Source organism: Schistocerca gregaria, chromosome 3 (assembly GCF_023897955.1).
Source record: "Schistocerca gregaria isolate iqSchGreg1 chromosome 3, iqSchGreg1.2, whole genome shotgun sequence".
In the NCBI taxonomy this organism is placed as follows: Eukaryota; Metazoa; Arthropoda; class Insecta; order Orthoptera; family Acrididae; genus Schistocerca; species Schistocerca gregaria.
The window spans coordinates 868,950,159-868,965,362 of record NC_064922.1 but is presented as its reverse complement, the minus strand read 5'-3'; the positions used below and the strand labels follow the sequence as shown (position 1 = coordinate 868,965,362).

General features: G+C 41.8%; 1 protein-coding gene across 1 annotated transcript in view; it reads left to right on the top strand.

Annotated features, from left to right (window-relative positions):
• Positions 1-15,204, top strand: part of LOC126354900 (uncharacterized) — a 163,804-nt gene that overhangs the window by 103,820 nt on the left and 44,780 nt on the right. Inside the window, exon 12 of the mRNA XM_050004965.1 lies at positions 13,933-14,104. Coding sequence (XP_049860922.1) covers positions 13,933-14,104 — 172 coding nt within the window. The remainder of the gene's footprint in view (positions 1-13,932; positions 14,105-15,204) is intronic.

The window sequence follows — 15,204 nt, the reverse complement described above, 5'->3', positions numbered from 1 at the left end:
TCATTTTTCCTACCATTTTGCAACAGAAATAATTTAAATGTACTGAGTGCACTTTAGCAGTTGCACTCAAAAGATCATTTTTATGTAATGTAACATAACTGTATCAGTATTTATGAGCATTTCAGAAGTTATTAACAAGTAAATAGACCAACAGACTTTCTGTGTCAAATTTGTGTTGTTGTGGTTTTCAGTGCAGATTCTGGTTTGATGCAGCTTTCCATGTTATTCTATCCTGTGCAAGCCTCTTCATCTCCAAATCACGGCTCCATCATACATCCTTCTGAATCTGCTTACTGTATTCATTTCTTGGTCTCCCTCTACGATTTTTACCCTCAAAGCTGCCCTCCAATACTAAATTGGTGATCCTTTGATGCCTCAGAACATTTCCTACCAACTGACTCTTTCTTCTAGTCAAGTTATGTCACAAATTCCTCTTCTCCTCAATTCTATTCAGTACCTTCTCATTAGTTTCATGATCTACCCATCTAATCTTCAGTATTCTTCTGAGCACCACATTTCGAAAGCTTCTATTATCTTCTTTTATAAACTATTTTTTTTTTCCATGTTTCACTTCCATACATGGCTACAATCCATACAAATACTTTCAGAAAGAACTTCCTGACACTTAAATCTATTCTCAATGTTCCCAGATTTAACTTCCTCAGAAACGCTTTCCTTACCATAGCCAGTCTACATTTTATATCTTCTCTGCTTTGACCATCATCGATTATTTTGCTCCCCAAATAGCAAAACTCATCTACTACTTTAAATGTCTCATTAGCCGATCTTATTTCCTCATCATCACCTGATGTAATTCAACTAGATTCCATTTCCCTCATTTTGCTTTTGTTGATGTTAATTTATATCCTCCTTTCTAGACAGTGTCCATTCCGTTAATTTGTCTTTCAGGTCCTTTGCTGTCTCAGACAGAATTACAATGTCATTGGCAAGCCTCAAAGTTTTTTAGTTCTTCTCCATGGATTTTAATTTGTTTCCTTTACTACTTGCTCAATATACTTACTGAATAACATAAGGGATAAGTTAAAACATTGTCTCACTCCCTTCCCAACCACTGCTTCCCTTTCATGCCCCCTCAACTCTTATAGCTGCCATCTGGTTTCTGTACAAATTGTAAATAGCCTTTCACCCCATGTATTTTACCCCTGCCACCTTAAGAATTTCAAAGAGAGGACAGTCAGCATCCTCAAATTCCTTAACCTGTCTTCTAAGTCATTGTCAGTATTGCCTGATCTTCCCCGGGGTGTGTTCCTACCAGTTTTTCCATTCTTCTTCTGTAAAGAATTAATGTTTCTAGTTTGCAACAATGACATACTAAACTGATAGTTAAGTAATTTTCACACCTGTTAGCAACTGCTTTGTTTGGAACTGGAATTATTACATTCTTCATAGTCTTATGGTATTTTGCCTCATACATCTTATCTAGCAGATGGAAGAGTTTTGTCATAGCTTGGTCTCCCTGGGCTATCAGTTTTTGTGATGGAATGTTATAAACTCCAGAGGCCATCTTTTGACATTGGTCTTTCATTGCTCTGTCAAATTCTCCACACAGTATATCATTTCCCATCTCATCTTCATGTATGTCGTCCTCCATTTCTATAATATTGCTTTCAAATTCATTTCCCTTGTATAGACACTATATGTGCTCCTTCCACTTTCAGATATTCCTTCCTTGCGTATTACTGGTATTCCATCTGAGCCCTTGATATTCGTACATATCCTTCTTTTTTCCCCCTAAGGCTTTTTTTTTTTTAATTTTGCTGTAAGTGGTATCTAATTTTCCACTGGTGAAATAAGTTTCTAAATCCTTATATTTTTCCTCTGGCCACTTCTCCTTAGCCATTTTGCACTTCCTGTCAATCTCAGTTTTTAGACATTTGTATTCCCTTTGGCCTGCTGCATTTGCTGCCTTCACTATTACCTCCTAAAGTTGCCTATTTATTCCTTTCCCCTCTTCTAGTCACCCATTGCCTAATGCTGCCTCTATAACACTCAAGAAGTTATAGTTCTTCTGACTTACACAGTTCCCATCTCCTTAATTTCCTACATTGTTGCATTTTCTTCAGTTTTAATCTACAGGTTGTAACCAATAAATTGTGGTCAGTCTGCATCTGCCCCTGAAAATGTCTTAAAATTGAAAATCTGGTTCCAGAATCTCATTCTTACCATGATATAATCAATCTGAAGCCTTCTGTGTCTCCAGGTCTCTCCCACATACACAACCTTCTTTCATGACTCGTAAACCAAGTGTTACGTATGATTAATTTATGCTTTGTGAAAAATTCTACCAGGAAGCTTCCCCTTTCATTCCTTTCTCCCAATCCATAGTCACCTATTTCTCCTTCTCTTCCTTTTCCTACTATCGAATTCTAGTCCCCTTCATAATCAAATTTTCATCTCCCTCAACTATCTGAATACTTTATTTTAGCTCAACACACGTTTCTTCAATATCTTCGTCTGTGTAATTAGTTGACATATAAACTTGTACTGCAGTGGTAATTGTGGGCTTTGTATCTGTCATAGTTAGTATTCACTTTGCTGTTCATAGGAGTGTACCTGCATTCAGATTTTCTTCTTCATTATTAAACCCATTCCTGCTTCACCAGTATGTGACATTGTGTTTATAATCTTATATTCACCTGTCCAGAAGTCAGTGAATTGGTATCGGGGGTGATCTGTATCAGTGTTAGTGGACACCAAAATTTAGATGTAAGCTTCAGTAAGTGTTGGAATAGGCTTGAGGTATTCCTGCCTGTCGTAAGAAGCGACTAAAGGGAGTCTCTCACGTTTCAGCCTTTGTGATGGTCCCCTCTAAGGTTTGACCTCTATTTTTCAAAATTTTCCCAAAGAGCGAACCAATTTGGGAAATGCACCTTACATAGTGCATCGTGTCCGTCCCGTCCATTCTCCATTTCTTGGGGGAGGACACCTTCCTGGATGCGTTTTCCACCATGCACTATGCAGTGTCATGTTCTGTGCCGACAATGATGTAGCCCCCTGACAACACAGGGATCGCTCTGCTGATGCCTGCGCTGTTACCTCCCCACGTATGCCAAGGAGTAGATGCCCATCACCTTGGAGCATCAGGACTCCTGGCAGTGGCCATCCTGCCAGCTGGCTTTTGCTGCGGCTGGGTGGCGCCTGTGGTGAGGGCCTTTGGCGGAGTGGGGAGCATCAGGGCAGACGACACGCCATGAAGCGTAGTACTTCATCTCTTGCTGGTGGGCTGCCACCGGCAGTCCCTAAGCGGGCAAAGTTTAATTTCAAGGCTAAGAAATATGACCCCAAGTCATTCCCCTCATTGACCACATCATGGGAGGAATGCCAGGTTGAGGATGGCAGTGAAGCTTATTTGCCCAGGTACCTCATATGTACGAGAGTTAATGGGGAAGCTTTCATGTCTATGAAGCCTCAGTTTTTTGTGGAGCATTTGGAGGACAAGTTTGGGGAGGTGAAGGGCTCGTCCAAAATATGTTCTGGGCCAGTTTTGATTAAAAACAGCATCCTCTGCCCAGACACTGGTATTACTCGCTTGTGCCAAGTTGGGGTATGTATCTGTTACCACCACGCCTCATAAAAGCTTAAATATGGTCGAGGGTATTACATTCTACAGGGACCTTCTTTTGCAGTTTGACGACGAGCTGCATGCCAATTTAGAGCGGCAAGGTGTCCACTTCATCTGGCGCGCCCATCGGGGTCCGAAGGATAAACAGGTTGCCACCAGTGCCTTCATCTTGGCCTTCGAGGGTGCCATGTTGCCCGAGCAGGTCAAGGTGATGGTCTACCGCTGTGATGTCAAGCCATATATCCCTCCCCTGATGTGTTGCTATAAGTGGTGGAAGTTCGGTCATATGTCTTCCCACTGTACTGCTGGCCACACCTGTCGAGATTGTGGGCGTCCATTGCATTCCAATACTCCATGTGCCTTGCCTCCCCTCTGTGTCAGCTGTGGAGAGCATCATTCACCTTGCTCGCCAGACTGCAGGATTTTACAGAGAGGAAAATCATGGAATACAAGACCCTGGACCGACTGACCTACACTGAGGCTAAGAGGGAATTGGAGCACCTAAATACTGTTGCTATGACCACCTCATACACCACCGGTATGAGAAAAGTTGTTGCCCCATCACTTTCTCGAATTCCTGTCGCCTCTCAGAACTGGGAGACTACACCTGCACCCTTGATGGTGGGGTGTACTTCCCTCCCTGTTGCTCGCGCACCACCTACTTCGGGAGCAACACCCCCACAACCATTGGGATTTCAGTCGCCACTTCTGAGCCAGAGAAGCTTAAGGCTTCTTTGACTCCTCTTGCTAGGAAGGGGTCCGTCGGGTCACTCCCTGGTAGTGAGAAAGCTGAAGAGCCCAAAAGCAGCTGACCATAGGGCTTCACGCTCATCCTCAGTCCCAGAGACTGAGCCAGTGAAGTCCTCCCAGCCTGGGAAACCCAAGGAAGAGTGCAAGAAATCGAAAAAGACCACCCCAAAAAGAAGGGATTTGCAGTGGCACCCACACCAGTGCTACCTACAAGCGCTGCGTCTGAGGATGGGGTGGAGAGTCTGGCGTCTGCTGAAGACTCGCTGGACTCTCACACATAATGGATATAGACTGCTCAGGCAAAAAAGTCGGTGGCAGCAACTGATCCTGAGGCCTAAGCTGCCTCGTTGAATGTTCCATGCCTTCCCCATCTCATGAAGATGTCATCCTCCAGTGGAATTGCAGTAGTTTTTCCACTGCCTGGCTGAGCTACAGCAACTGTTAAGCTTTACACCTGCTTTCTGCATTTGCCTGCAGGGAACCTGGTTCCCGGCAATGCAGACCCCTGCCCACCACGACTATAAGGGATATTACAGGAACTGTGGAGACTATTATAGTGTGTCAGGTGGAGTTTGCCTTTCTGTCCTAAACTCTGTCTGTAGTGAAACTGTGCCCCTTCAAACCCGTCTGGAAGCTGTGGCTGTCAGAATAGAGACGATGCAGGAAATAACTGTCTGCAGTGTATATCTTCCTCCAGATGATGCAGTGTCCCTGAATGTATTAACTGCACTGATTGATCAGCTCCCTAAACCCTTCCTACTTTTCGGAGATTTTAACGCCCATAACCCCTTGTGGGGTGACACCGTGCTTACTGGGCGAGGCAGATATGTCAAATCTTTACTGTCTCAGTTCGACCTCTGCCTCTTAAATACTGGAGCTGCCACACATTTCAGTGTGGCTCTAGGTAGTTACTTGGCCATTGATTTATCAATTTGCAACCCAGGACTTCTCCCATCTCTCCACTGGAGAGCACAAGGCAACCTGTGTGGTAGTGACCATTTCCCCCATCTTCCTGTCACTGCCCCAGCATCAGGCCCTAGGTCGCCTGCCCAGATGGGCTTTAAACAAGACGGACTGGAAAACTTTCACCTCTGATGTCACCACTGAATCTCCCACACACAGTACAACGATGTGATGGTTGAACAGGTGACTACAACAATCGTTTCTGCGGCAGAAAACGCGATTCTTCCCTCTTAAGGGTAACCCCCCCCCCCTCTCCCCCCCCCCCCCCTCCCGCCAGTGAAAGACAGTCCCTTGGTGGTTGCTGTAAGTCGCTGCAGCAATTACAGACCATCAATAAGTTCTACAGAAACATAAGCGGCACCATTCTCTAGAGCATCTGATAGCCTTTAAATGTGCCCGTGTATGCCAGCTTATAAAACGATGGAAACAGAAGCTGTAGGGACGTCCATCTCACCCTCTTTGTATGCAGACGACTTCTGCATTTTGTTTCTGCTCCACCCGTACTGGCGTTGGTGAGTGGCACCTACAGGGAGCCATCCACAAGGCGCAGTCATGGGCTCTCGCCTGCGGCTTCCAGTTTTCAGTCGTGAAGTTGTGTGTCATACACGTCTGTCGGCGTTGTACTGTTCATCTGGAACCAGAACTTTGTCTTCGTGACAATACTCTCACTGTAGTGGAGATGAATCGATTCTTAGGACTGGTTTTCGACGCCCTATTGACTTGGCTACCTCACCTTTGTCAGCTTAAGCGGAAGTGCTGGCAGTACCTCAGTGCCTTCTGTTGTGTGAGCAACACCAACTGTGTTGCAGATTGCTCTACTCTGCTGCAGCTCTACAAAGACCTTGTTCAATCCCGTCTTGAGTGTTGGAGTGTGGTTTATGGTTCAGCGGCACCCTCAGTGTTGCGTGTACTCGACCCATTGCACCACAATGGCAGTTGCCTAGTGACTGGAGCTTTTAGAAAGAGTCCACTGACCAGTGTCCGGGCAGAGGCCGGAGTCTGTTGCAGATCCGATGTGTACAACTGCTCACCTGCTGCATTGCACGCATTATTCATAGTTCTCCTGAGCATCCGAATTACAGTCTCCTTTCTCCACCGGTGCACATAGGTGGACCAAGTCAGGGCTAATGATTGCGGTTTGCATGCGATCCCTTCTGTCTGAACTGGAGTCCTTCCCTTTACTGCCTCCCATCCATGTCTGTGCGCATACACCGCCATGTCGTACACCTAGTCTGCTGATTCGTCTGGACCTTTGGCACGACCCTACGAACACAGTTACTCCTGCCACTCTTCGCTGTCACTTTATCTCGATTCTTGACTTATTCCGGGTGTCTGAAGTGGTTTACACCGACAGCTCGATGGCTGATGGCCGTGTTGGCTTTGGCTGCGTCCTCAGAGGCAATTTGAATAGCATTTCTTGCCAGATGGCTGCAGTGTGTTCACTGCAGAGCTGGTGGCCATCTCTTGTACACTTCAGTATATCCGTTCATGCCCCAGGGAACCATTTGTGTGTACTGACTCCTCGAGCAGCCTACAAACTATCACCCAGTGCTGTCCTCTCCATCGTTTGGTAGCGTCCATCCAGGAGTCCATCTATGCCCTAGACCGGTCCCATCGTTCAGTGGTGCTTGTGTGGACCCCATTCGGCATTCCAGGCAACGAACATCCTGACAGGCTGGCCGAGCAGGCTATGCAGAAACCGCTTCTTGAGATAGGCATCTCTGAACCTGACCTGCATTCTGACTTACGCCGTAAGGTTTTCAGGTTTTGGGAGATGAAATGTCATAACAGTACACACAAAAAGCTGCATGTCATTAAGGCGACAACGAATGTTTCGGAGTCTTCCATGTGGCCCTCTCGCAGGGAATCAGTTGTCCTTTGCCGGCTGCGAATTGGCCATACTCGAGTGACCCACGGTTACCTCCTGCGCTGTGAAGACCCACCTGAGTGTCGGTGCGGCGCCCATAGTCTGGTGCACTGTCCCACTTTGACTGCCCAGCGACGAAATCTTGGGTTAACCGGACTCATTGCCGCTAATTTTATCTGACCACGCCTCATCGGCTGATTTAGTTTTAAGTTTTATTTGTGATTGTGTGTCTTATCATTTGATCTAAGTTTTAGCACATGTCCTTTGTCCCTCTGTGTTGAGTAGCTGGCTTCTCCTTTTTTATTCTCATGGTCATCCAGCCATGGCAATCTGCTTTATTGTTTTAATCTCTTTATCCCGTTTCTTGCGTTTCTGTGATTTTCTTGTCCCCTTTTGTCCATTTATATGTTTGTTGCCCTTCATCGTTCTTGTGGTTTTTCCTTTCATTCCGTTTTGAGTTGTCAGTTTCGTTTGTTTTATTCTCACACTTGTGACATTGTTTTATTCAGAACAAGGGAGTGATGACCTCGTAGTTTGGTCCCTTTCACCCTCTTTTTAATCTAACTGACCACGAGAATGCACTACTGAGCTCATACACAATAATGTGTGGTGGTCTGTGTAGCATTCTCACCCTGGCTCACATTTCTCTTATTTGATGGTAATTATTGGTAGTTTTGTGCAGGAACACATGAATGTTAAAAATGTGTAATGGTTATATGTCCTTTGGAGAGTACTCTGTTCAGTTCAGCTTGCATTTCTGCTAATAAATACGTAAATACTGCATAAATCTTGTTGTGTGCAATATTGCATAGTAATTTTTTTGCTAATCCAAGTGTTGTAATGAAGTCATTTTCGTATTTTGAAAATGGCTGATATAAAGTGATAAGTTATGAAGCATTTGTGGCCCTAGAATGTCTGTCTGACAGTGTCGTCCAAATTGACAAAATGGAAGAGACCTTCAGTCATATCAGAACTGTAAACGATTTGAAATCTTCAGATAGTGATAGCGAGCCTGAGACTGTTAGAGGGATTATTACACATAATTCAAATATTTTTTTGGAGGCTGTGGTAATGAATTTGATGCTGATACACAAGTATTACAAGCTTCTGAAAAATGCCCAAGGATACAGAAAAATCGAATCATTTGGTAAAAATAAAGTGCTTCATTTCTAAATGATCTTTTTAGATTCAAAAGAAATAACGCACTGCTCCAAACAATGGTAGAGTTGTCAGTGCCATATCAGTTTATTCAATATTTTTTCAGTGGCAGATTAATAGCAAAAACTGGGGATGAAACTGATCTTTATAGCACACAGAAAAACCGGAACACAACATTTAATTGCAATGTTCGTGACATTCATAAATTTATAGGCAAATGTGTTGTCTTGGTGTTGAGCTAGTAAAACAGACAGCAACTGTGTCTGATGACCACTTTGCATTTCATTGAAAATACAAAGCAACCAAATCATGATCATCACAAATTCTACAAAAAATAAATGATCTTGAGAATAAAAAATGTCTTTCAGTTGCTATGCGTGAGCATGTATGCAACCAAAGCAAGGCACTACGTGAAGTTGTATATGAAAGAAAAACTACATAAATGGGATTATAAACTGTTTGTTTCATGTTGAGAAAATGAGTTCGCACACAAAATTGAAATCTACAGTGGGTAAGAAAATAATCCAAAACTCAGATTAGATGATGAACTATATATTGAAGTATCTGAAAATGTGATTCACCTCATAAGGGATATACCAAAGGGGCCAGATCTGCAAGGCCTACTTTGACAGATATTACACCACTATACATCTAGTTGTAGACCTATTCAGCCTAAGGATTTCCTGTGTAAAAACGATCCAAAGGAACAGGATACCACAAAGTGAAGAGACGCAGAAAAAAGAAGAATGGTGGTATTCTGGAGAACACATTATTGCCTTTGACATAACGGACATATCCTCTATTTTGTGTTGTCTGTTTCCTACCTACTTACATCAGTGAGCTGCCAAAATTTGAAGTGAAAAGGTTTCACGAAGGAGAGAGGATACATAATGGCATCATTTTCTGCTGCTGTCTCTTCAGTTAAAAGTCATTTACTGGAAATTTAGGTTTATTAGGTAGCAACATCGCCAGAGATCGTATAAGGATTAGATCCAAGTGATACTACTTAAGTTTGTTTTTCCATCTGATTGATATAATTATAATAAATTTATTGATTTCCTACAAAAGGGTGCGCACTGGGAAAAGAGAGGGAGAAAAGGGGGGGGGGGGGGGGGGCAGCATACACAGAAATGAACTAGAAGTGGTTTAGAATTGAATGGGCTCAAACTCTTTGCTAGATTGGACTTAGAGCAAGCAAGTGAGTGGATCAGCTAGCACAGATCCAGTAGAGGTCAGCAGGTGTAAATATGAAAGATCATTATTACCTTCAAATGATGTAAGAAAGATTACACCTTTTGTCATGAGTGAGAAGTACATATGTCTAGAAAAAAATTGCTTTCTTGCATTCCACATTATCTAAAAACATGTGCTATCTATCCAATTTCAATAGCTTAACTGTTATTCAGTCGGTGTAATCAAACAGTGGAAAATCCAGGATGAAATGTAACAGTATTATGAAAAGGATAAATGCTACTCACCATATGGCGGAGATGCTGAGTCACAGATAGGTACAGCAAAAAGACTGTCAGACTGAGGCAGTCTGGCCGCAGCAGCCAGAGATTGTGGTCGTGTGTATGTTAATTTAGTTTGTGTGCGTGTGCGTATTTCCGATGAAGGCCTCAGTGGCTGAAAGCTCACTTTTTGGCGGTCTTTTTGTTGTACCTATCTGCAACTCAGCATCTCCACTATATGGTGAGTAGAAACTATCCTTTTCATAATATTGTATGCTTAACAAATGTTTTTAATGATGTAAATGTCACACACTCTTGTATAACAAGAATGTATTATTTTCAACTTTTTACCTAGCATCCTTCAATGATTCCAAACACAAAAAAGAATTATTTAGTGGTTTAAAGAAAGTGCGGAATGAAGGGTTGACCATTTTGAAATAGAGATGGAAACGGTAGTCAAATTCCATCCGGATAGATGCGACAACACATAAAATAAAGGGAAAACCACCCACTCACCTATAGCAGACTGATGTGCAGCTCATACACACACATAACAGAAAACAGTAGTCTCACTAGCTTTGTGGGAGGAGAGAGGAAAGGACATCAGGCAAGGCGGGGGTAATGGCATAGAGCAAGGCTGGTCTTTTAATATACGACTCAGCAGCTACAGACTAGGATGAAAGGAGTTCAGAGGGTAGAGCGTGTACCCTTTGAACTCCTTTGACCCTCTTGTGCAGCCGATGAGTCATCTTCTGAAAGACCCGCCTACCCCATCATTCCCTCCTTGCTTCATGCACCCTTCCTTAACGCCTATCACACCACCATAAGCCCAGGAAACTGATCTCAATAACCAGTCTCATAGTGGCTACGAGAGTGTGTGTTAGGTGCCTGTGTTGTTGTATTTGTGACTCTGTGTACTTCTGTTAAAATAAGAGCAAGGGCTCGAAAGTTGGTATATGTACAGTTTTTGGTTATTAGTGTCTATTCACCACACATCAATCCATTACAGGTGAGTGGGTGCCTTTCCCTGATTTTCCATATTGTTCCATACAAGAATGTCCATTTCTGTTGCAGAATAGGTGTGAAATATACATGCTACATGTGATCTGAATGTTTTAATTGTTGTCAATGTAATGTTAGAATCATTGAATTTGTGTCCTTTGAAATTAGGAAAACAGTAAAAAAAAAAATGGTAGATTAGAGCCATGGTACAATTACTTGCAGAAATGCAGCGCATAGAAAGGTACAAAAACTTCTGTAGTTTTTGAAGTTTACATTTAAGAAACATGGGCTTACATTGTTGTGGAATTGTTGTGAAAACATACATTCAAGATTCAAAACTATAGCAGACATCATCTTTTATTACAACTTTGTCACTTTCATTTCAAATGTTAACAAAAGTTATGAAAGAACATACTAGACACAATTAGTTTTTGTTTGGCATATGATGAAGTATATGGGGCATTCAAAAAGAAACGAGCTGGCGGCATAATTACAGAAACCAGTACTTGTATGTTTGGAGGTACTGACCCTGGCTGTTGAGACACTTCCCCACAGTGACACAAGGCGGTGAATTGCTGTCTCATAAAATTCTTGGGGCTGCGATGTTAACCAGTTCTGGACGTACAGCTGGATGTCGTCTTCCACACGAGTACAGGAAAGGTTAGGCTGACATTCTTCTTTGACCAAGATGGCCTCCTCCTTGATTCACTTCCTGCAGCACGGGTCAAAAGTGAATGCCCAGCGTTACTTGCAAACCTTGACCACCTTTCGCCAAGTGATCAAATCAAAGTGACCGGGTAATCTCACCCATGGCGTCATTCTGCTTCACGACAATGCAAAGCCTCATGGTCAACACAGTCGCAGCACTCCTGCAGAAATTCAAATGGGTGGTTCTCGGCCACACTCCATACAGTCCAGACCTCTCTTCCTATGATTATGCCATTTTTGGTCCCCTTTTTGCTCTGAGGGACAAACGATTCATCTCGAACAACAACGTCCAGCTGTATGTGCAGAACTGGTTAACATCACAGACCCAGGAATTTTATGACATTCATTGCCTTGTGTCACAGAGGGACAGGGCCAATACTTCTAACCTACAGGTACTGGTTTCTGTAATTATGCCTCTGGTTCGTTTCTTTTTGAACAAAAAAAAAAAAAAAAAAAAAAAAAAAATGCCATCTGTTACAAAAAGTAAAAACTATCTGTACAAGAAATTTTTAAGAAAAATAGTTTTCTTTTGTTACTTACGAACAGATTTTAACAGAGACTCGGTGCAAGGCAGCACACAAGTACTTGATACCACTAGTAGGATTCCTGTTCTGGCAACTAGTCTTAATATGACAGAGAATATTTTATAACTACTGAAGAGATTATATTTGCAGCTGTTACGCTCTCTTAATCACTGCGCCCATCACCCAAAACACTGATATACACTAAGCAGATGTCAGTGGGTACACTCAGGCTGTCGTTTCTCTTGGAGTCGTGCCAAATGTATTCATTAATATGGTTTTGCGAAACCTAGTTTTATTCAGATAAACCACAGGCCTATTGTACTTGTATGCTGTAAATGCTAATTCCAATGAAATATAGCTCTGAGAGGGCAGAATCCTTTTATTCCATCAGAAATTTATGTCCGTTGTTACTTCTTCATAACCTAAAACCTGTGTCTTCTAGAAGGCAAATAACAGATGATTCCGGCCCCACATGAATTCCCTCCTCCTCCCTCTCTGACTTGACATGCTTTTACTGTCAGTTTCTATACTTGGTTGAAGTTAATGTTGCATCTAGCTTCATCATGACTAAGTTTGCTGAAATCTTTAGGATGTTAGGTAATACATATTTGTTCGTTGACTAAGGATCATTCATTGCTGGAACACACCAAGAAGAATGGAGCTAGCAACTGTTCTCCGAACATGAAACTGCACTTCTGTATCACTCATAACTCACTGTAAAATAATTCATGGAACAAGGAAGTAGCAAATTGTAAAGACTGACCAGCCGATACCCTACATGGCAGCTCTGCAGGGCCTGGGATGAAACCGCGCGTGATGTATGCAACTTTGAGTCATCTACTTTCATGATGGTGACTGGTGGATAATTTCGTGAACTCATATTTATTTTACTTATCATAAGGGAAATTCCTAAGATGAAAACAGTGATAATCTTGTAAATAAAATTATTATATTGTATTCTTCCAACTTGGCTCACAAAAATGGTACCATAACAGGTTTTGACATCTTTGTATTTTGACGAGTTATTTGATGTTTTCGTATGAGCTGATGATGGCTTTCTAAAAAGTTGAAACAACTTATCAGACTATCTGTGAAAGCCATGGCTGCAAAATACAGTAAAAGAGTTATGATTACTTTTTAGTTCTTCCTAAGTGTAGTTATGTAAAACTTGACCTGTGTTTGTTCACATTTTCATTTTACCCTAGTTTTAATTATTGGTACAGATAATATCATTGTTTATGTTGTTCTCGGTGGTGACATAATTTTTATTACATGTGAATATCACAAATTCTTGAGATTATGAAATTAAGCACTGACACTAATAAGTTGCTGTATATGATTTAGTATTCACATATTAACCCTGTCGTATGTGCTCTGTGTGTTGCTTGCATCACATAGTTTGATTGGCTGCAAAGGTGGAATTTGAAAATAACAAATATACATCCAGGCAATAGATCACTGGAGGTGCAATATCAGATGAGTGGAAAACCAGTAATGAGACACAGTAAACAAGAAGAAACAATTTGCTCTCAGCTCTGCATCATTACCTTATTTCCTTGGCATTAAATTCAATGCCACTTTTGTATTTCTTTCAAGCTTCTTCAGCCTTGTACCTTTCTTAGAATAGGACTGTTAATGTGATGATTTTTCTTTGGTACGTAAAGAAGAGAAAGATGAAAAACCCTTGCAAAAATTTACTGAGAGACATGATTTATATTGACAGTGTATCCTTGCTAAAGTTTGATTGTAAGTCATTTATGACATTCTGGGTTGCAGTGCTCGTAACAAAACAGTATCAAGCCACAGACTAATGTCCATCTTATTAGAATGCTATAATACATATTAATTGGGTTTTAGTGTATTTTATTTCTGTTATGTGTTGTTTGTTCTTTTTTTCCCCCCATCTGAATTATAGTTTTCTTGTAGATGAAAAGTCAGAGGACCAGCTTGCCTTAGATCTGGAAGATTTAAGAGATTATTCTGAAAATGTTGAAGAGGATACTAGCCTTCTGGACAGTCAGTCCCCAATCTGGCCCAGCTTAGCTGGTTGTACATACCCTGTTGAAGAAGTTGTGAAATTTGTGGTGGCACCTACATGGTAAGTATAGCATTGGTAAATAGTGAACATGTTACAAAATTTTATTTGCATGAAATCCCCACCCCCTCCTCCTTTGTAATCTGCAAAGAAACCAACTTCCTGAGTTTGTCATGTAAGCAAAGGAATTTTACTGTGGGTTGTGAAGGTAGGTAGACACATGAGAAAGGGAAGTGGCACTGTGTGATCTCAGTGAAGCTCTTGACTCTATTCTCTTTAACACTCTACTGACCAAACTAGGATTTAATAGCATACACAACCCATATTTAGCTTTAATAAAGTTCTATTTCAGTAACAAGAATGTTTCAACTGAAAAAGCAACCATATCATGTCTAGATAAAGTACTGTGATGCCTCATGCCATCCCTTAGCATCCTGTATCTGACTGTCAATTAAAATAATGAATGTCAATGGGGGAAAAAAGAGTGATTCGAGGTAACCAACTTTCCGACAAGTTTTGGGCAGTCAAATCAACTTTATCATGGCACCTATCTTGCCAAATACACTTTGTGGAAGGAAATGGCTAAGAATGGAACATCAATTGTTACATACCTTCTTGCTGTGAGATGACAGTTTTTGCTTAGAGGATTTCTCGTCATTGTAGGCTGTGACATTGACATTTACATATAGGCTACTAATACATGGAACTGGGACATAGTTGCAGTCATTTTGCTACAGTTTCTATCATTCTGAAAAAAAGTAAATACCACTTTAAATTAAGTCACATGCCAGTTTCAACTGCCCAACTGTTGCGTACAAGACAGTATTGGAGTGATCTACAATTGTGGGACATGTTATCAGTGTCCCATCAATTCTTCCAGCCGTTATTGTCAGTGGAAGAATCCTTATGATGTCACTCCTTTGTTATTCGAGCAGCTCCTCATTTAGCCTCTTAAGGGCTGAGTGGACCCTGAATCAGATCACCCTACCAGACCTCACTTACTCACAAGAAATCTGAGGTGATACTGATTATGATTAAAATCTGGCAGACTGATGTGATTGCATAAATGTATGTCATTACCAGGTGATAATCGGTCAGCTGCATGAAGGCAGCAGAGAATGTCTCTCTTGCAGCTGTGGTTCAGAGTATATTGTAGACAAGGC